General features: G+C 38.3%; 4 protein-coding genes across 5 annotated transcripts; 2 read left to right on the forward strand and 2 right to left on the reverse strand.

The window, feature by feature from the left end:
* Positions 1–2,249: 2,249 nt before the first annotated feature.
* On the reverse strand, positions 2,250–5,705 carry gtsf1 (gametocyte specific factor 1). 2 transcript variants are annotated; one of them, XM_030734500.1, is made up of 7 exons: positions 5,575–5,705; positions 4,609–4,718; positions 4,432–4,535; positions 3,351–3,477; positions 3,184–3,267; positions 2,628–2,685; positions 2,252–2,554 (listed from the first exon to the last, which is right to left on the reverse strand). In XM_030734500.1, exons 2-7 carry the CDS (start codon positions 4,685–4,687, stop codon positions 2,476–2,478), a joined length of 531 nt encoding a protein of 176 aa, XP_030590360.1. In that variant the 5' UTR covers positions 4,688–4,718; positions 5,575–5,705; the 3' UTR covers positions 2,252–2,475. The 2 variants fall into 2 exon arrangements, with proteins under 2 accessions (XP_030590361.1, XP_030590360.1); XM_030734501.1 differs by lacking the exon at positions 5,575–5,705 and having other exon boundaries at positions 2,250–2,554; positions 4,432–4,500; positions 4,609–4,724.
* A 286-nt stretch (positions 5,706–5,991) lies between these two features.
* Positions 5,992–9,744, forward strand: LOC115783573 (uncharacterized). Its single transcript, XM_030734463.1, has 3 exons — positions 5,992–6,060; positions 6,297–6,429; positions 7,736–9,744. The coding sequence occupies exon 3, from the start codon at positions 8,386–8,388 to the stop codon at positions 9,568–9,570; it is 1,185 nt and encodes a 394-aa protein (XP_030590323.1). The 5' UTR covers positions 5,992–6,060; positions 6,297–6,429; positions 7,736–8,385; the 3' UTR covers positions 9,571–9,744.
* Positions 9,745–10,670: 926 nt separating this feature from the next.
* LOC115783333 (uncharacterized) lies at positions 10,671–12,162 on the reverse strand. Its single transcript, XM_030734116.1, has 2 exons — positions 11,719–12,162; positions 10,671–11,492 (listed from the first exon to the last, which is right to left on the reverse strand). The coding sequence occupies exons 1-2, from the start codon at positions 12,160–12,162 to the stop codon at positions 11,166–11,168; spliced, it is 771 nt and encodes a 256-aa protein (XP_030589976.1). The 3' UTR covers positions 10,671–11,165.
* Positions 12,163–13,983: 1,821 nt separating this feature from the next.
* Positions 13,984–21,611, forward strand: letmd1 (LETM1 domain containing 1). Its single transcript, XM_030733674.1, has 9 exons — positions 13,984–14,115; positions 14,398–14,552; positions 15,437–15,552; positions 16,569–16,651; positions 16,781–16,967; positions 17,725–17,826; positions 17,946–18,098; positions 18,185–18,281; positions 20,344–21,611. The coding sequence occupies exons 1-9, from the start codon at positions 14,000–14,002 to the stop codon at positions 20,418–20,420; spliced, it is 1,086 nt and encodes a 361-aa protein (XP_030589534.1). The 5' UTR covers positions 13,984–13,999; the 3' UTR covers positions 20,421–21,611.
* Positions 21,612–21,861: the final 250 nt, after the last annotated feature.

Below are 21,861 nucleotides of genomic sequence, written 5' to 3' on the forward strand. Positions count from 1 at the left end.
AAAAACTAGCCACAGGAAGAAAATTTTCCCTTCATTTGAGTTCAACCCCATATTTTCCAAAACATGTCAAGATCCATCAGCAGTGAGTTTTTAATCTCTTAACCTCCAACCATTATATAAACTACTTCCATCTTGATCACCTTAAAAATCACATGATGCATGTGACAAATAAACCTTATTCATTTTCTGCTCATTAACACAAATATCTAATCCAAATGCATTTAGGCACGCAGACCAGAATCTGCTGAATTTCAAACCGAACATCAGAACAGGGGAAAAAGTGATTTGAGTAATGTGGCATGGATGTTAGTGCACATTAGGCTGGTCTGAGCATTTTTATTAAAAAAAAAAAAAAAAAAAAACAAAACAAAAAAAAAAAAAACAGCTGATCTGGGATTTTTTTTTTTTTTTTTTTTTTAAGTTTTTTGGCCCTTTCATGGCAGACATGCAGTGAACGGCGACAGGACGGGACTCCATTCAAAATGTGCAACTTGTATATTATATGTATTCATTACACAGACTGATATTTCAAATGTTTCTTTTAATTTTGATCATAACTGACAACTAATGAAAACCCCAAATTCGGTATCTCAGAAAATTAGAATATTGTAAAAAGGTTCAATCTTGGAGACACCTAGTGCCACACTAACTTATAACACCTGCAAAGGCCTTTAAATGGTCTTAGTCTAGTTCTGTAGGCTACACAATCATGGGGAAGACTGCTGACTTGACAGTTGTCCAAAAGACGACCTTTGACACCTTGCACAAGGAGGGCAAGAGAAAAGGTCATTGCTAAAGAGGTTGGCTGTTCAGAGCTGTGTCCAAGCACATTAATAGAGAGGCGAAGGGAAAGAAAATATGCGGTAGAAAAAAAAAACTGTACAAGCAATAGGGATAACCGCACCCTGGAGAGGATTGTGAAACAAATCCCATTCAAAAATGTGGGGGAGATTCATAGAGTGGACTGCAGCTGGAGTCAGTGCTTCAAGAACCACCACGCAGACGTATGCAAGACATGGGTTTCAGCTGTCGCAGTCCTTGTGTCAAGCCACTCTTGAACGAGAGAGCGTCAGAAGCATCTCGCCTGGGCTAAAGACAAAAAGGGCTGGACTGCTGCTGAGTGCTCCAAAGTTTTGTTCTCTGATCATAGTCAATTTTGCATTTCCTTTGGAAATCAAAGTCCCAGAGTCTGGAGGAAGAGGAGAGGCACAGAATCCACGTTGCTTAAGGTCCAGTGTAAAGTTTCCAGTCAGTGATGGTTTGGGGTGCCATGTCATCTGCTGGTGTTGGTCCACAGAGGTCTAAGGTCAACGCAGCCATCTACCATAAAGTTTTAGAGCACTTCATGCTTCCTGCTGCTGACCAACTTTATGGAGATGCAGATTTCATTTTCCAACAGGACCTGGCACCTGCACACAGTGCCAAAGCTACCAGTACCCAGTTTAAGGACCATGGTATCCCTGTTCTTAGCCAGCAGACTCACCTGACCTTAACTCCATATAAAATCTGGGGTAGTGTGAAGAGGAAGATGAGACCCAACAATTCAGAAGAGCTGAAGGCCACTATCAGAGCAACCTGGGCTCTCATAACACCTGAGCAGTGCCACAGACTGATCAACTCCATACCACGCCGCACTGCTGCAGCAATCCAGGCAAAAGGAGTCCCAACTAAGTATTGAGTGCTGTACATGCGCACACTTCTTGGCGAACATTTCTGAAAATCCTTTGTATTGTCTTAATATTCTAATTTTCAGATATTGAAGTTGGGGTTCATTAGTTCAGTTATAAACATCAAAATTAAAACATTTGAAATATATCAGTCTGTGTACTGAAATCAACTTTTTCATGATATTCTAATTTTATGACCAGCACCTGTATGCTGTGTAATGATGTAACAGCTTGCAAATGTTCAAGGGGGGAGGGGCAGGGGAGTCTTGCCATTTGACAATGCCAGCAAGAGTTTATATGGACTGCCATTTTGTAGCACTTACCAAATTCAATTTCAGTGGTTATAAGGACAAAACTGCAAGTTGGCGCCAAAACTGAAAATGGTCAATTTGCATCAGCAAATTGACCAACTGCAAAAGCAGTTACTCCTACACAGAAGTTGCACTATCAGTTTTGCATTTAGGTTTACACTTACTGCAAGAGATTTACTCACCATTTAGATTTTAAAGTGGGAGTCTTTAAGCACACAGCATGTGATTAATTTTCAACCACAAGTTTCCTCACATAAATGGCTTTATTAAGCAGTGAGGATGCATGACATTTAAAAAAAAAAAAAAATTGACATGTAACATAAAAGACTGCAGAAGGCATGAGTCAGTAAAAAAAGGGATCCACAAAACTTTGAGCCAATCTATTTAGGCACTTTTACCCATTAAGTGATTAGACTCTTTAAGAACAAATTTAAAAGAAATGCCTATGCACATATCCATTAGGCCTATGGTGCATCATCTGGACTTGCAGTAAACCTCTATTGCTTAAAACCTGGCCATGGCAGAGTGCTGGGTGATCTAAAACTTGGACCAAGATTGCTGGTTGGCCTTGTCTCTCTGTAGGGAGAGAAAAAAAAATTAGACCAGAGAACCAGCCAAAGTACAGTGCTGATGGAAACAGAAGACTTACATCAGATCTGGCATTTTGGCTTCACCCCAGACAAATGGAATGGCAGCATCATCAGCTTCTGCAAGATGGGACACTCAACTGTTCAGACTCGGGCTCAGAAATAAAAATGTGACAACACTTAAGGTGCATTTAAGGTTCTAGATCAATTCTTCATTTAAAAAGAAATTAGTTTGATAGATGCCTCTCCAAGAGGAACATGCAATCCACATTCTGTAGAGCTCACTTTTTAACAAGTACTGTTTGATCTTTACAAAAAAAAAAAAAAAAAAAAAAAAAAAACTGCCATCCTGGTGTTTTAAGACCAGATTTGATGAGTAGGGGTGGATTTAAGGATATTTCATGCCATACAGCAGAGGCTCTTTATGAGGTAGGCCTGATCAAATACATACCCAGCTTTTTATGCCAATACCATAATTTTTAACAGTTATATTCAGTAAGCACCAACAAGACCATTAACCCATGTGGAAAATATTTACTGAGCTCACAGACATCTGGCAACTTAGAACGCAAGCTCCAACACTCCCATTTGGGGTTCACTTAGATTTTTCAGTCATACCATCGTCCCAGTCTTCAGCCATGTTTGGATTCATCCAAGTACTAACTGGGACATGCCAGTTAAAAGCGCCATTTGCACTTCCAGCTGTAAGAGGCAGAAAAAAAAAAAATAAAGACAAACACGACTAAATTTGCTGGGAAGAAAAGGGGGGGGGGGGGGGATCTCACCCTCTTCAGTGTCCACAGATATTCTGTCCTCACAGGTCTCAGTGTGGTGAGCCAGCTCATGCTTGTGGACCAGATGGCGAGCATTAAAAGGGCAAGTTTTCAGCTCACTGGCCAGGTTGGGATGGTTCTACAGAGACGATATTAACAGTTAAACTTGCCATCAGTCACAGAAAGGGCAACTCAAGCCAGAAAATTACTAACGACCAGTTCCAATTTCACCATTAAGATTAACAGTTTTTCCTTCCTCCACCCAACAATGCAGATACTGTTTCACTCTACAATTAGGAATTGTGATTACTAGCTATTCTATATCTTACCAAAAACCTACCACACACTACCTACTGTTGCCATCCACCTACTAACTTGAGTGAAAAATTCTGAGTCTTCTAAACATTTCACAGAAATGTGAGCGTTCAACATGAGCTATGTGTACATTTACAGCAGCCAGAAGAAATCAGACTACTTTAGAGAGCATTTCAATGTTTGGTGTGTTAAAGTCATAGGAGTCGGTTAAGCTGTTCGATCATTCTGTAGGATGTCTTGTGCTGTACAACTCAACTGCATTACACCAATATAAGACTGCAAGTAATCAATTTAATGCAGAGCTGCAGCATGCAGGCCATTTTAACCAAGTGCACCTAAAACTGGTGACTAGGACCAAATGCAACTAAATACTGAGATCAGCTACTCACAAAACCCAAGTTACTTCACAGCAGTCTTAGAAATTAAGCTAAAATTTTTTAGTTAGCAGCAGACAGTAAATTGTTAACTACAATGAAAAAGTAAAAAAGCCTTTAACTGAACAAAATAGACAAAATTATATTTTACAGGTAAAATTTAAGAAAAATTATTCTCAGGCTTTAGTATGAATCTTAATTGGGTCACACTTGTCAAACTTTCTTTGGTGCACCTGTTGAAACTTGGGATGTAATACCTACTGCCAAGGCTAAACCCTCTTATAGAGGCCAACACTGAAACCAAACACTTTCGAATCAAATATTTATAAGCCCAGTTTGACCGGAACTAAAGTAAAAGTAAACAATTTAAGACTTAAATTTTAAGAAGCCTGCACTTGACTCACCTTCCTACACTTTATGAGATGGTAAGGAAAGCGGCAGGTCCGGATTTGGTGGCTTTTGTCAAAGGGACACTGCAGAAGTTTTTCTGGGTCAGCATTTCCTTTATCTTTTAGGGGGCAAACACATGAACTACTCAATATTTAAATAACTGGCAACTGCTTAAAAGTGAACAGTTTTACCATTTTCTTCTTGTGCTCCCTCTGCATGAGGAGTCCTGGATGGAGTAGTAGTTGTGCCAGACTTCATGTTGCTCGCCATCTGTGGTTGAGGTTTACTGCTTGCAGGCAGCCTGCGTGCCCCCCCCCCCCCCAAAAAAAAGGTTAAACCAAAATGCCTGCAGGTTAGTAGTGGAAACACATGATGCAGCACTCAAAAAATGCATAACCATAGTAACCCCACAGGTCTGCCACATTTTTTTTTTAATCACCTCAGCAGGTATGTTACAAAAATATGTATTCTTTCAGTTACATCTGAAACACGTAGAGATAGAAAGCATAGGAAAAAAAATTTTTAATTTTGATAACAAAGCCACAAATAATGAAGTTACACCCGATTAACTACGCCGATAGCGTGCACTGTTTTACCACATCAATGGAAAACTAATCTTAAAGTGCATTACACAGAAAAGTATGGCAAGAGCTGAGAAAACAGCTTTATAACAGAATAGTTTGTTTCTAAACTAACTGACTTTCATTTGTTGATTGCCTTGGCCGCCATGGATTGTAGCTTTGGCTTTTCCTAACGCTATTAAACTACTTTCTGGTCAAGAAAACTTGATGAAACTAATAGCTTCAAGCTGAAACAAAATTACACGTCCATGTACTCCATAACTCCTTAACACCAGATTTGAACGTTTTACGGTTTTCTGGTTAGTTTTCAGGTCAAAATTCGCCCCGAGTACCACGTTTGGCTAACAGAAAGCAAAGCTTTAAGTCTAAAATAAGGCAGTACCTAGCTCAAAGACACGCACATAAAAGTTACTAAATTTCGCAGTTTGCCAGCAAAAATTTGCAAGCTGCTTAGCAACTAAACCACAAATTGCGTGAGAGAGAACGGCTAAACCGTTCACTTTAAACACCCAAACATTGTTTGGTGAAGTTTACAGCAAATGATTTGGATAAAGTTTGGACCGAGTTTAACGTTACCGCAAAAAAACGTGCTCCTTTCCGCTGTTCTTGAGCCGCAAACGATTTCAACTGCACACACAGACTACTTTAAACCTCGCTAAAGTCACGTGATCCCTCATGGACGAAGCAGCTAATTGGATAAATTTTTCGAGCAAAGGTACTCAGGAGTACGAAGGAGTATTAGGGCCACATTGAAAAAAAAAAATTAAATTGTGCATTTCGAGAATAAAGTCAAAATTTCGAGAATAAAGTCGTAATTTCGAGAAAAAAAAGTCAAAATACTATTTCGAGAATAAAGTCAAAATTTCGAGATTAAAGTCGTAATTTCGAGAAAAAAAGTCAAAATACTATTTCGAGAATAAAGTCAAAATTTCGAGAATAAAGTCGAAATTTCGAGAAAAAAGTCAAAACGTCAAGACGTCGTATTACATCCCACAGGCCATGAAATTAAGTGAGGAAAGTGACCACTACCTGCCAGAGTGTGAACATTAATGAAGAGAGAAGGTAAGTGAAGTGTTCATGTTGTATTGTTGACTGATAGCCACACGCGGTATGTAAATCTTGAGTACAATGCTATTCCTCCGCTCATAATCTCCCACATAAAAAGTGACAAGCAGCCAAAATCTACTGGCCAAGCTAGCTAAAATTGCAAGATGCTATCACAGACGGTACACTTTGTTTTTATTAGTTGTCATCATCTTAAACTAATTGCTTATGTTAACATCCTGTGACTCTTTTAGATCTGTTTAAAGGACCATACTCTGGAAGAGAACCGCTTCTCTGAAACTGACAAAAATGGCAATCACCGTGACAGATTTCCTACGTGATCGGGGGGTTCCAGAAGAAGCACTCACACTAATCGAGGAGCAAAAGGTGCGATGTGACAGAGACACAGACAGGGTAGCCAACTATAACCTGCAAGTGAATCATGGTATTCTCTGAGAATGCAACCGGGGAAAAGTGTATGCTATAATAACTTAAGATGCAGAGGCCCCGCAAATTAGGTCATTTCAATATAACAGCCAGTTTTCATTTGCATTTTTAGGGATTTTATATTCAGGCTTTTCTTCCACTACCACTTGTAAATGCTCCACTGTAAAAAATGTCAATCTATTATTTATGATATGACAATGATATACAACAGAGGTGAATGAAAGACTATACAGATATATCCATACATTGTTGGACTGGGATAGTTTGGTGACTGTTTTTCTTCAATATTGACTTGGTTGCGAAATGATAGAAATAGGACACACCTAGTTAACTACTTACTAGTTTAAATACACCAATCCTTCCATTTTCTGCTTATCTTGTTGCTGTCATTCTTTCAGCTGCTCCCTTGTTCATAACGGGTTGCCACAGCAAATGGAAATACATATTTTATCTTTAAGATTTTTACACCAGATGCCCTCCCTGACACAACTATTCCTGGGATGTTAATATACCATTAATGGATTTAATGCAAGTTATTGCATTTTAATATTTAATTTAGCCATATAAGATGATAGTTTGTGGTTCTAAATTTAGTGGGCTATTTTTGTTGTTTGAATGAATTTGAATGTTTGAACTTTAAATTTAAATTCATTTGAATAATTTTGTTGGTATATTTCTACAAATTACATTTATTTTGAGGGCAGAAAGGTGGTGTGGTGGTTAGAACTGTTGTCTCATAGTGAGACGGTCTGGGTTCGAGTCCACCTTGGCAAACCTTTTTGCGTGGAGTTTGTGTGGGTGTTCTTCAGTTTTCTTTCACAGGCCAAAGACATGCACTTAGTGGGGTTAGGGTTCTATTTAGGATTTTAAATTGCCCATAGGTGTGAATGGTTGTCTCTCTCTCTCTCTCTCTCTCTCTCTCTCGCTCTCTCTCTCTCTGTGTTAGCCCTGCTACAGGCTGGCAACCTGTACAGGGTGTACCCTGCCTTCTGCTCTAAGATAAGCTGAAGAAAATGGGTGGATGGACATTTACATTTAATTTACTTATCTCCCAAAGTCACAAATTGCACACAAAGGTTAGGCTACATTCATAACATACAAATCATTTGCTATATAATCAACCATTTAGTATAATGACCTGAGTAAGATGCCATGAGTTTGTTCAAATGAATTTGCAGATTCTTTCCAAAGTTTTCTGCATACATATGACAAATGATCCTTATCGTGGTTTTCCTATTCTTCACAGATCGACAGGGATGTCATCTTGCTTATGGACGATTCAGCTTTGGCTAACTACATTCCCTCATATGGAGACAGAATTGCTCTTTTTAATTTTTGCAAAAATCAGAAACCTGTCTCAAAGCGAAAAATGGGCCTTTTTTAAAAGCTCAGAGAAAAAATGAAACTAAGAAAGGAAACCAAACAAAGTGAAGAGGAGCCTAAAACCTCTAAATCCAACTCTAGACGAAGAGTCATTAGACGGACTGTTGAGATAGGTTGGATACACCAAGACAATACTGAAATCAAACAGGTTAGAGCAAAGCAAGGAGGAGGGACCAGAAAAGTTGTTATGAACATCAGTGGTGGATATAATGACATCCTGAAAGAAGGGAAAAGTCTTTTTTTCCCAAATGGTGTTTCAAGTAAAGGCCATGAATCAGACTTCACATTTGATGTTTGGGATTTTCAGCAAAATTCCTTATCTGGTGACATCTCAATTGGCACAATATATGACACCATCAAACTTCCCATGCTGCGTTTCTACATTGCCACAAAGCAACAATCAGTTGTAGATGTTTCTTCTACTGAATCAGAACACACTGATGTTAATTCTAACTTTGATGGCCAGGATGACATTATTGAATTTTCTGACAGCCAGTCCTTTTCTTCGGCACCATGGTGGCTTCAGAGGTCCATTTTATCTTACCAGAGATATTATCAGATGATGCAGTTGTTCTTCACGACTATGTAACACTGGGAGAAAATCCACATAATATCTCTGACCCAGAAATTACATTTGGCCCAAATCCAGAAGATGATTTTGATAATGCTGACACACTGATTTATCAGCCTGAAACACCTGACCATTCACCTCAAACAAAAATGCTAACCATACACCACGCAAATTGTTTCAATGATATGATTGAAGCATTTTCTGACCCAGACACTCTGACTACACAACTGACAGTGAGGCGACTACTTCCAGATAATTCTGAGGAAGCTGGTAGTGGCTCAGGGGTACTCAGAGATATCTTTAGTGCCTTTTGGCAAGAATTCTATGATCGTTGCACTCTTGGTACATCGGTGAAAGTGCCCTTCATCAGACATGATTTCAAGGCTGACACCTGGAAAGCTATTGGCAGAATTTTCTTGAGAGGATACCAAGATTGCCACTACCTTCCCATCAAGCTTGCATCCCCTTTTGTTGAGGAGATGTTATTTGGAGTAGTGTACAGTGACCTGACAGAAGTCTTTCTTCAGTTTGTAAGCTGCCAGGAGCGAGAGATCCTCAGACAGGCTTTACAGGACTTCTCTTCCATTGAAGCTGATGACCTTCTTGAGGTCCTTGACAACTATGAGTGCAGAAGAAGAGCCTCAGCAGAAAATCTACAATCAATTTTGATTGAAATTTCACACAAAGAACTTGTGCAAAAGCCAATGTTTGTAATTGATTGTTGGAGGGATATTGCAAAACCACAAATCAGTCTGCATTATGAGAAGCTAAGGAAGATGTACGATGACCTTAAACCCACATCTAAAAAGGTGACAAGGCTGTTAAAGTTTCCAGGTGATATGACAGCAAAGCAAAAAGAGGTTGAGCATCATCTCAAAAGGTATATCAGAGAACTCAATGAAGAAAAACTAGGGAAGTTTCTGAGATTCTGCACAGGTTCTGATTTGATTGTGTCAGACAGTGTCACTGTGGAGTTTACAGTAATGTCTGATTTTACAAGACGTCCAATAGGACGAACATGTGGCATGTTCCTACAGCTACCTGATAGCTACGAAAATTTCCCTGACTTTCGTGCTGAATTCAACGAAATTCTTGAAAGCAACATTTGGGTGATGGATATTGTGTAGCATTATTATGTGGCCCCTTAGCCATAATTCTGGCTATGCTGTTGCCAGGCTAATAAGTTTAAAATGGTGAAAAAGATCACAGCCTTAGTTAACCGATAGAAACACCTACAACTGTTTATTTCCTTTTCTTAGGTGTACTTTGTCTTCAAGTCTCATCTGTTCTGTCCGGTTATACTAGTGGCCTATACTGGACTTTTCTGATATCTGTTTTTACAGGGCCACTTCAAGTACATTTCTCACAAGCTGGGTTCTAAGCTATCAGCAACTGCATATCTGTTTTAAAAGGTGCTGAATTGGAAATGACATGTCTTTGTGTGTAGATTTTATTACAAAATTGTAATAAGTGATTCATATAAAATAAATGTAAATAACAGACAGTTAGGACCTTATTGATACTTTTCAAATCTTCACTGACAAAATATTGTTGGATTGAATCTGCACTTGATATGGTAGGTGAGCATCATATTTTATTTAAAGTTATTGTAAAATAAAACCAACATGTGCAGACTCTTGTGAATAGACACGTTTACATCTGTTCTAAGCAGCTACAGCAAGCTAATGTGAATACCAATTACATCCTCCAAGGGATTCCTATGCTTTTCAATTGGCTAATCAATATTTGTGAATGTGCACATGTAAGATTTCCCGTTCATGTGACATTTCCCATTGTTACATCTTCAGGGTTTTATGTTGCTTAGTATGTTCATAATTTAGACAATGTATTTTTTCTTCATATAGTCACTGAACTGCATTGAACTGCTGCTGCAAAAATGTATTTCAGTTTTGTGCCTTAGGATATGGTTTCCCAAGTACACACAGGACAACTGTGATGAAGCCACAAGTTTTACATGATTGATCTGTAACTGCACAAATCATATTAATTCTGGGAGTATGCCATGCTATTTTTTTTTAATTTTTTTTGTCATTTTAAAGTAATGGAAATTGTTATTTCTTTTTATGTTATCTTAATTTTCTTTACAAATGCACCAAAGAATGTTCATAATTTGATGTTTTTAAAAGTGCACCAGTTTCATTTCTGTATGATCTGTTTAACAATCAGTTAAGTTAATAATCAAGACTTAATAGCTAGTTGATAGCACAAAAAGTTAGTGAAATAAAGAGTTTTCTATTTAAAGATTTTGTGTCTAGTGACTGGCACCTGAGTAATTTTGCAGGAAATTAAGTGCACATTGCATCCTCTACAATACAATCTTTTAATACTCCAGCATGTTGTGCCATTGTTACAGACAATATTCTTGTAGACTGTTATGGTAACCTTCATGTTGAGTCAGTCCTTGACAGTTTAACACAAATTAAATTGAAGAATAAAAGCATAATTAACCCACCACAAATTATTTCAGCCTTCATATATACATCGCTCCTTCACAGCAAACACTGATTAAGGTAGTCAGAGGGGAAAAAAGGAATACTTTCATTGTGAAAATAAAGTTTTACAAGTAGGCCCATGTTATGGGTAGAAATAGCTTTTATACTCTGTTAAATTGTCCACATTTAGAGGACTTCATGGTTTCAGTACCAGGCTTCTGAAATCTGACAGCTCACACCAATTAACGTCCTTAGAGGACTATCCTGCCTTAAATATTTAGCAGTATTTCATTTCTTAGTAACAAGTACAATTCAGCAGCAGAAAATGCATCTCTTGGAGCATCCCATCCTTTTTCCTGCATTAGAAGACAGCAGAGATCAAATACAGTTTCATCACAGGGGTACTGGCTTTTGGGGGTGCACTCCTCCTTACATAGGGCCAGCTCCTCCAAATCAATAGTCTTAAGACAGTCTTCAGCGCCATGCATCTCTGGAAGTGTGTACATCAAAACAGGACGGCCTCCAGTCACCCCGTGACCCGCCTTTGGCCTTATTTTGTGGGAATTCCAGGTTGTCACGACTTCATTAAGTTCGTCCTGAATAAAAAGATAACGAAAACATCATACTGAAGCTTTTAATTTTTCTGTTGCTGCTGTTGCGCGCATAGTCCTAATAAAAATAGTCAGGTGTGCGAATTTTTTGAGAATTATGCGCTCCAATACCAAATATTAATATTCCAAATATGCTCTAATTAAAACAATGCTGACTTTATGATGGAAGATGTGGATAACGAAAGCAAGGGTAATGAGCTCGGAAACGTACCTGAACAAGGTTTAGGAAGCAGAACTGAATTAAGCTTTTATCCAAAAAATCACCGGAGAAATGCCCATCATCTTGGAGAGTTTGGAAAAGATTGATCCAAAACTGTGCACTTTGTTTTCTCAAGATTCCCCACCAAAACTCAATACGCTGGTTTGCGGTGCTGCGCCCATAGACAAAACTTCGGTCTCTTGCAAAACTGTCAGTGTGGTTCCTTCGCAAAAAGACAAGCATGTTTTCAACATGTCCATTTTCTGTCCCCCTGTCAGCGCGCAGACGCTCCGGACATCCTCCCAAGCGCGCAATAGATGTGATGAAGTAATCAGCAATCACCTTTGGGTCGTTGTTTGTTCTGTAGGCTTCCATCCACACAACATAGCGACTAAAACCATCAATGCAGCCATTGATGCCAATGCCATAGGGCTTCAGTTTATCGTACGAATCCATGTGCCACAGAGGATTTGGGCCTTTATTACGGTAATGCCTGCGTCTCAGACGGCGCGCCCGCCTGAGCTCCACACCTTCAGGATCAAACAACTTGATCAGCTGCCTTATTGTGTCTTGTGATGCAACATACCCCCTCTGTAATGCACGAAGGTGTAACCACCGATATCCTTGCATCTGTCCGTTGCCAGCTATTTCATTTTGCACAAATCCGGACAATTCTTCCAAATCTGTGTGATTTTTCCTTCTGACTAGACACAGATTTCTGCACCATCTCTTCAACGTCCTTATACTTATAACTACACCGTGTTTATGCGCTAAAAGAGAAAGAATTTCCTTATTACTAAAACCGATTTTGAAATATAGTTTCACTAACTCATCCACGCAAGGCATACTGGAGAGGGTATAGCAGACGTCGCGTGGCAGCTGTTTGACTTGAAACGACTTTATTCTCGAAATTTCGACTTTATTCTCGAAATAGTATTTTGACTTTTTTCTCGAAATTAGGACTTTATTCTCGAAATTTTGACTTTATTCTCGAAATAGTATTTTGACTTTTTTTCTCGAAATTACGACTTTATTCTTGAAATTTTGACTTTATTCTCGAAATGCACATTTTAATTTTTTTTTTCAATGTGGCCCTAATACTCCGTCGTACAGGTGAAAGCAATATTTTCATACTGTCGTTAATTAGTGGGAAGCAAATTTCGCCTGCCCCTGCCTTTCAAAAGAATAGCGTCAAAGAAATTATGGACAATCATTTTTTTTTTTTTTTTTTTAAGTGGCTAAAACAAGCTTCCATAGTATCGCAGGGATGAAGTAGCTAATTAGTTTTTAAAACAAAATTGCATTCAATCCACACTACTTGATTACAAGGAAAAGTGCAATATTCAAAGTAAAATGCTTAAGCAAAAGCACAAAGGTTACTGGCAAAACAATGATAAAAAAAATAAAATGCTTTGTTTAATCACAAAAGTTCAGAAAATTACTGAGTTATAGCTGCCAAAGTATGAAAAACAACTTTGCTCAATAATGTTCATACAATTTCACAGAACAAAATAACTGAGAAAGTTGAAGAAAAAAAAAACACTCAAAAAGCTCAATTAAAAAAAAAACTACACTAAAACATTCAAATAAGCTGAATGAGCAATAAAGTACAACATTTAAATCCAAGATATGGTGGAGTAGAAGTGGAATGCAGCATAACATATATCTAATCATTTTAAAACTGGACTTAAATGACGTTATTTTATCAAACGTTCCAGTTAATAAGTCGAAATTTTGAAATAATAATTAGAAGTTTTACCTCATGGATGGCGTTTTTTAAGGGTCAGAAACAAGCTCCTGTAATTTCAAGGCTTGTCATGTTACATAGAAAGTAATAATATTTAAACCAAGGATGCAAAACCAGTAATATTTACTCCAATGTGAAAGTCAGTAATTTGTAGATTTGTACTCTTATCGTACTTGTTATGACAGACTCACTGAATGTGGAAAAATTGAGACATGCGGTTGAAATTGCAGTTTTTTTTCTTATATCAGGCTCTTCATTACCTGTTTTGTAAATGGATGGTTCCTTAAATATCAAATTCACAATAATCTATGCTTATTTACACTTATTAAAGAAATCATTGTAAAATATGCAATCATTTTACATATTGGGCTGTATCATAGACAAGAGATAAAATATTAATGTTTAAACCAAGGGTGTAAAACCTGTAATCTCTCGTCTCTGGCTAAAATTTAGTCTGGCATCGTTTTCGTTTCATTACGGTAACTGAATCCCTTTCAGCTTTGCCCTAAACGGGCGTCATTACGGTAAGTGCGCTGCCTGTCAAACATGGCGCTGTCCTATTCGAGTCTGTGTAGCAAACTGTCTTTAATCCGACACTGTGGTCTCGGGACACACGGGATAACACATGGTCTTTACTCTCCCTACGTGCTCTGTCACTTCAGGTATGTATGAGGCCGTTTAAAGTTCGCGCATCCATCATTTATCATTTTTGTTTTACTCGTGTCTTTTGAACCTTTGCTAAGCTAGCTATCCCTCCCGGCTGATAAGAGACATTTAGAATATACAAATAAAACGTAAAGGAATTTGTTGATATTTTTAGTTATAGTAATTATTACATAGTCATTGGTACATGTCTAGCATAGCCGTTATTTTTTTTTCTTTAATATCAGATGAATTAGATTTGAATCCATTTCATGTCAGATAGCATCTTTCCTCCCTGACAGGTTGCCCCTGTGCAGACACTATTCATCGTCCAAAGTTAGACGAGGCTTTGCTCGCTATGTCGCCTCCACGCTCCAGCGGGCTAATACCAAATACGAAGTTTTCCTCAAAAAGCGATTTCCCCGCTTTTTTCTGCTCTATCACACTTTTGTGGAAGGTAAGTTCACTGTTTACTGACTCCCGAGGTCTCCGAAAACACAGCTGCTGTACCGTGTGGGTTCTGGTACCCCAACATTCAGGTCAACATCTGGAGGGACCTGACTATGGAAAACTGTGTGTTGAAGCACTTAAGCACCTTATTTCTGAAGATTTTTTTCATGCTCAAAGTGGCTGAGATGGAGATAATTTAATACCCAACTGGTGATTAGAATCATCTGGGTATAAAATAAAATATTTATACAGGGACACAAATAGTAAGATTCCTCATGGTCCATGTAAGCATTGTGCCCTGAATATGATCATCTCACCTGGTCTCCTAACAACATGGCCACAAAAGTGTTTTCAAAAAAATTTTAATATTTAAAGAAAGCTGTTATTTTTTTCCAGTTATGTTTTTGCTTCATTTGTCAGCTTTACTTCTTTTCACTTTGAACAAAACAACAGTGGGGCCAAATATTTGTATGCACATTGAGAGGTGTTTCTAATTGTTTAAACATTATAAAACTTATGTTACAGTAGTTTGATTGCACCAAATTGTAAAGTTTCAAGGGAAAAAAAAAAAAGTCAGTTGTTAAGCACTCAAGAATAACATCATGCCTTCTTCCACACGATATCGAGAAACGCTGTTTATTTTTTTCAACTACTGCAAATCACATTTTAATTTTACTGTATTTTAAATATATTTAATAAGTAAAACATTGTATACCACATACAGTTTGTAATATTAAAATAATTGTATAAATGCATCATTTTGTGGCCCCAGACCAAACTGAACATTAAAGTTTAGTCTGGGGCCATTTCCAAAAAAGGCTCTGGAGTTGGTCTCTAAATAAAGGGATAGTGTTGAGATTCAAACAGTTTTGTTTCTGTTACTCATTCCAGGATTCAAGCTACTGTTCCGAGATGCCAAAGACATCAGGATGATAAAAGTAAAAATGTGGTCTGAGGGGGTAAAGTTCCAGGATTTGCCTTACAGGGACATGGAGAAACTCAGACAGGTGGATCTGTTTACCACACTGCACACACATACATCAGGATATTCTACACATATTAGCAATGAGAGGAATTAAAATGCTTTTAGCTCAGCGAAGGCCTCAGAGTAGAAAAAAATAATTAAGCACTGAGATGATGTGTAAAAAAACACCATTAAATGTCAATATGGCCATCATTTTCACATTTAATGATTCTTTTAAGACATCATTACCTCAGTGATTAATTATTTTTTAATACACCAAAATTAGTCATATCTGAAAAATTGTTAAATTAGTAATTAGTCAAAAAAGACTTGCTTTTGATTAATGATATGGCTCTATAGCTTCTGTGTGAAATCTTCTCATGCCTTCATTCTGGCCAGCAGGGGGCAACTCTTGGTTGCAAAAAGAAATTCAGTTGTGTAGAAGTCTGGAGTAAAACTTCCCCTCTGCTTACCTTATCTGTGACCTCTTTGAAAGCCCTTTTTTTTAAAAAAAAGAGTTTTCTTCCATATTGTTATCTTCCAAGAGGTACTCTGTATCATAAATCTTTGGCTGCTTGTTTGTTGATCAGTCTAATACCACCAAGCAGGAACGCATGCAGACTTTAAGCATTAAACACAAACATTAAAAAAAAAAATTCTATAGCACTGCTTGTCAAAATTGTTTAAAAATTTAAAGGCAAACTGAAATATTGACATGAAAATGGGCAAACAAACCATATTAAATTCATTAAAATAATAAATAGGAAAAACAGAATTCAGTATCAAAAATGTTAGTATGAGCAGTGTTGTGTATGTGCAGTGCTCTTATTCATTTCTGCCTGCTTCTTTTGGGTCAGTGCAGTGGAACATCTGTTTCCATCTTCTTCTTCTAAATCTTCCTTTGTCATGCCAACCATCTACCAGTCTCCTCACCACATATCTCAGCCAATTCAACTCACCTCTCTTACTTTGTCCTTCAAATATTCAGGCTGTACTGGCCCTATGAATAAATACTAATGTTGTTTTAAAAATAATCACTGTAAACTTTGTGTTTGACAGTTTCGCAGAGACTTGATCAAGGCCATCCCGCTGGTGGTCATATCCATTCCTCCCTTTGCCAACTACCTGGTTTTTGTCTTGATGTGAGTCCTCTTGAAATAACCCCGTCATTTGAGTTACAGGCTTATGTTGCTGTCCTTGTTCATTCATAATTTTGTCACTCATTGTGCTTTTCTTCACTTTGCTAACACCCCCCTCGTGCTCACTGACAGGTACCTTTTCCCCCGTCAGCTCCTGATTCCTCACTTCTGGACTCCCAGGCAGCAGCTGGAGTTTCGGAGAGTGTACCATTCCCTCAGAGCTCAGCACCACTCGCCAGTCCTCAAAGAGCTTGAGTACACGAGTCAGCAGGTCAAAAATGGTCACCTACAGAGACAACTTAAGGATCTGTGTGCAAAAGTAAGCATCAGAAATGTGTAACAGTACTGCTTTCTGTTTGCAAAATACAGCCACAACGTTAAAAGCGCCTAAGTCCTCTCTGTTGCAACTTGGGGCTTTCATGAATAAGACACCAATGTTCATTTGGAGTGAGAGCTCAAGAAGCAGGAGACACTTTGAACTCTCCTTCGGGTTCCTCACATGCTCACATGAAGGCCATCCAACTGATGATTTAGTTGCTTTTACTGGTAGAGAGCGGTGATCATGAGCACTATGACTGGTCTGTGGTTATAATGCTCGATGTAGCAGGCTACATATCTCTGCGTCCTGGGACCTTTCTTGGGTGCCTATAACCTGTGGTTTGAAGATGCTCTGACCCAATCATCTGGCCATCACAAATTCTGTCAGTTATTCTTACACTGTCCATTTTTCTCACTTCCATCAGCATGTTGACTTTGAGAACTGACTCTTCACTTGCTACCTAATGTATCCCACCTCTAAATGAGACAATGGATCATTTTGCAGAAAAACAAAACACTGTATTCATTTACAGTTTTTCACCTCACACATTAGGCAACTAGCTGGGATAAATGACTAATGGGTGAGGATAAAAAAAAATGTGCTCCTGACATTTCTTTTAATTAGAATTCCACAATTCTTTTGTTTAAATTAAAAACTATTCATGTTTTCATGGTACTTAAATGCCACAAAACCTGGCTGTAAAGTGTGCATATCTGTTAATTTCTGACCTGTACTTATGTGTTTGGTTTATTTTCAGGTACAGAGTGGAGCAAACCCCAAAGTGTCTGAAATCCTTGCCGTTCGAAGTCTGTTTTCTAGACCCCCTTTGGGTATAAAGAGGATGAGCATTGATCACATGGTCAGTGAAACTATTCCAGTCTTCTCTCACATTCTGCACAGATACATTTCTCTCTGTTATCACTAAATGCAAAACCATTAGTAAAGCCTTTGTATTCAACTTTCTTGATGGCTAATCAGAGACACATCAGCCCGCTGCTCTTCCTGACCCCCCGGCTCCCTGGTTTCTTGATTGGTCAACGGCTGAGCAGCCATGGCCTGGAACTGCTCCAGTTGGACCGTGCCCTCAGCAGGCTGGGTGTCCACCAGCTGAGTGACTCTGAACTCAGACAGGTCCGTCACTCTGCTTGAGTTTATACTGAGTCAGTGTACAGTCCTTTGTAAGCCATGTTATGAATACTTTGTTTTCCTCCTTTCAGGCTTGTTATGTAAGGGGGCTCAATGCCGACCTTCTTGGTGTTAACCAGTGTCGTGAGTGGTTGTCCCAGTGGCTTCAGGTGTCCTGCTCATTGAAAGGTATCATTTGGGTTTATAGTACAGATTTTTTTTTAATGTCCTTTTTTCGTTTTCTCTGGTAGATTTTCTGGCACCAAAGTGCTGTTATAGTAAAGTCAGTGAACAAGTGTCTGAAGTTTGATGGGTCTGGCTTGATCCCCAGTCATCTATGGTGTGAATTTGAACATCTTAGGTCACATTCTTCGAGTTATGTTCACAAAATTTTCAGAAATCTTGACCTCTGACCTTTACCTTTAGGTCAAGGTCACTGAGATTCAAATTCATCTGATATTTTTAGTAGATCCATCTACAGTGCTACTTTGGACATTCTAGGTAGCACCGTTCCTGAGTTATGGCCAACATTAAAATTTTGTAGAACAGACGACGCCAAGGCTATGACAATAGCTCGACTTTTTCTTCAGCAACAGCAGTGCTGAGAATGACAGAAAATAAATAGGTCAATAGGTCACATTCACACATACCAATACACCCAATAGATCATGAGCCAGCCCACATATGTGGTAGCAAATTGATGGATGGGTTACCCAGTTGTAAAATAATCCAAGTTAATTTATCTTTTTGCTCATATTGGAACCTCAGTTTAGAGTTGATGTGGGTGCTGTGGGTAGTGGAAGTATTTGCTGCACATCTAATTGGATGTATATAATAGACTGAACGTCCTCTTGTGTAACACGCGGCCAGAATCTTGTGCAGGGGAGGCACCGTCTCACGGAGCATCTCTGTTAAGCCCCCTGAGGTCATAAAAGAAAAACTAAATGAACCCCCTTAAAAAGAATTAAAGGTTGTATTAAGTTATTAAATCTTTAATGATGGGAATGAGTCTGTACTTCTATTTAACTTGATTCCAACAGATGGCGCTCCACTTAAAGTTTGTAGACTGAAACCTTTTCCTTGAAGAGCACCTAACATGTCATGGCTGATGAAATATGTTGCATGGAGGATTTTTATCTAACATCAGATAAGGCGCCATGACTTTAAATGCTCAATATGAATGTTAACCAAGCTTTTCCTCCTTCAGTGTGCTGCAGTAGTATCAAAGTTGCACAAGTAAAAACAGTATCACTTAGGAACACACGTTGACAACAGAAAACTATTTAATTCATATTTGAATATAAAGTATGTTTCTGTCCGTAACTCGTATCTGTGAATGTTAATACAATATTCACTGATGCAGGAATTTACTTTAAAGGTAAATATTAAAAAATACAAAAGGCATTTAATTGGAATTTGTTTAACTTCTCAATATCGACGAAATTCTTACAGCGTCTGTTGTTTATCAGAATTCAATATAATTCAGCAATACCTGTGCCAGTTACATTGAATTGTTTAGTGAATGGCCCTGGATGGAAGTCGGTGAACTTTCTAGATGCACTGGTCAGCGTTTGCAGAAGTGTTACACAGCTGATAGGGCTCAACCAAACAGATTGAACAGCCTGTATAATCTGCTGCTGCACAAGTTTATAGATGCATAATCTGTACAAACAGATTCTGCATATGAATATGCAGAATTTGCAGGCAAGGGATAAGATTTTATTTTTATTGGTTTTTTTTTGACACTGGCACCTTTTTTGTTTCCTCTCATAGTTCAGGTTCAACTGATAGTTACATTTGAGCAGGGTTTGGTTTGCATCCAAGTACAGTCCACAAGGAGAGCAAAAGAGGGATTGCATTTGCTGCATTTGCATCTGGAAACCATCAGCTATTGTCTGACAGTGAGACAATCTGCATTCTTAAACAATGGACAGACACAAAAATCTTGGCTCAGTTTGATTTACCGGAAGCCCTGAAAAACTGGCCAGAGGCTAAATCTGCATGGTAGCTTATGTGATAAATGCACATTATTGCCACACATTTTAAAAAAGGTCCTGATTTTTCTCTCAACAATAGGAAAGAGAAAATATCCACTGCCTTTTGTGACTTTAGTATCAGGCTTTGTGGTACATTTAAGGGCTTTTTTTGTCTGAAGTAATGCTTTTAAAGACCTTTTAGGCACTCTCCAAATGTTGCACTAATCCTTTAGCCTATTCTGACACTTTTTTCCTCCTTTGTTTAATTTTTGCAGAGTCAGAGGTGTCGCTGCTTTTGCACAGCATTGTATTTCTCTCTGCAAACTACCCAAGTGGTCCCAGCCACCACTGACAGGAAGCGCCGTGCTGTCTGTTGTTCTGTTTTTGCTCTCTTAAGTGCACTGAAAAGCAAAACATCCCAAGGGGTTTTCAACAGCTTCATTTTGGAAAGGAAAAAACTTTTTAAAGCTGTTCCTGGCAAGAATTTTAGATTTAAGGGAGAGGGGAAAAGAAAAAAAAAAACCTGTATGATCATCTCTACTCAAATGATTTACCACAAAAAAGAAGCCTTTGCATTTGCAGTCAACAGGATTTAAAAATGAGATGAATCCATTATCATCTATTAGAGATGAGTGCTGAAATTGTGTAATTTGTAACCTCAGCAGGGTGTTAAATTAAATGCACTGAATTATATAAGCTGATGATGCTGAGGTAACGTCATGATTGTGTATTGCTCTATCTGAACCTACAGCTACAGGCAAGTTGTGTTGAGGATCCTGTTTAAGTTCAGCAGTTTTTGGTTGGTGACACATTCCATTCAGAATAATTACATTAAGATGGGCATGTTTGTTTTTGCGTTTCACACCAAATATGTACTGTATTTTCTCATGCCGATACCTCACTGTACTTTGTACTATTACTTTAAATGATTCTCACCACGACCCAGCGCTGTTGGTGATGTGTAATTTCTGTGGCTAGTTTCGAGAGAAGGAAGTGTTGATCGCAAATAGCAGTAGACAACATGAAAGCACCTTATTAGAGGAACCGTGCAAAGAAAAAAAAGCTTACTGGTGACTCAGCTGTAAAGACATTTAAGCTTGTTTGTGTGATGAGATGCTGAACCTTTTGTACTTGAATATTCTCACAAGTTTTTGGTTTTCAGCACACCACATGTATGTCTGAAAAGCTGGCACTTTATTGTTTACCATTTTCTTGCTTTGGAAGCTTAGAATGACATTAACTTCAGCACAACATTTCTTGCAAGCCTTTCGCCTACTTTCTAGTTACCCCTACAAAGAGGAAATGCTAATCGTTCTGTGTTGCTGATTTGTGCAAAGTGTAAAATGTAACATGTCATTGCTTCCTGTGCCTTCTACAAGAACATGCACAGTGCGTCTGAAATACAAGATGTAAAGGTTGTGTTCTGTTTGTGAATCTTTTTTTTATTATATTATTTGCTTTGCAAATTTTGAATGCTGTGTTGTGCCAATATTATATACAATATCTTGGAAATGTGTCTGAAATAAATTTCATGGTGCATTTATTTTCCCGTGTTTGCCTTTAAATCCAGCACTGAATTTAAAATTCTTCTTCTCACATACAAGGTCTTGAATAACCAGGCCCCAGCTTATCTCAAAGACCTCATAGTACTGTATTACCCCAATAGACCTCTTCGTTCTCAGACTGCTGGCTTACTTGTGGTTTCTAGGATACTTAAGAGTAGAATGGGAGGCAGAGCCTTCAGCTTTCAGGCCCCTCTTCTGTGGAACCTGCTCCCAGTTTGGATTTGGGAA

The sequence above is a fragment of the Archocentrus centrarchus genome, chromosome 7 (assembly GCF_007364275.1).
Source record: "Archocentrus centrarchus isolate MPI-CPG fArcCen1 chromosome 7, fArcCen1, whole genome shotgun sequence".
Taxonomy (NCBI): domain Eukaryota; kingdom Metazoa; phylum Chordata; class Actinopteri; order Cichliformes; family Cichlidae; genus Archocentrus; species Archocentrus centrarchus.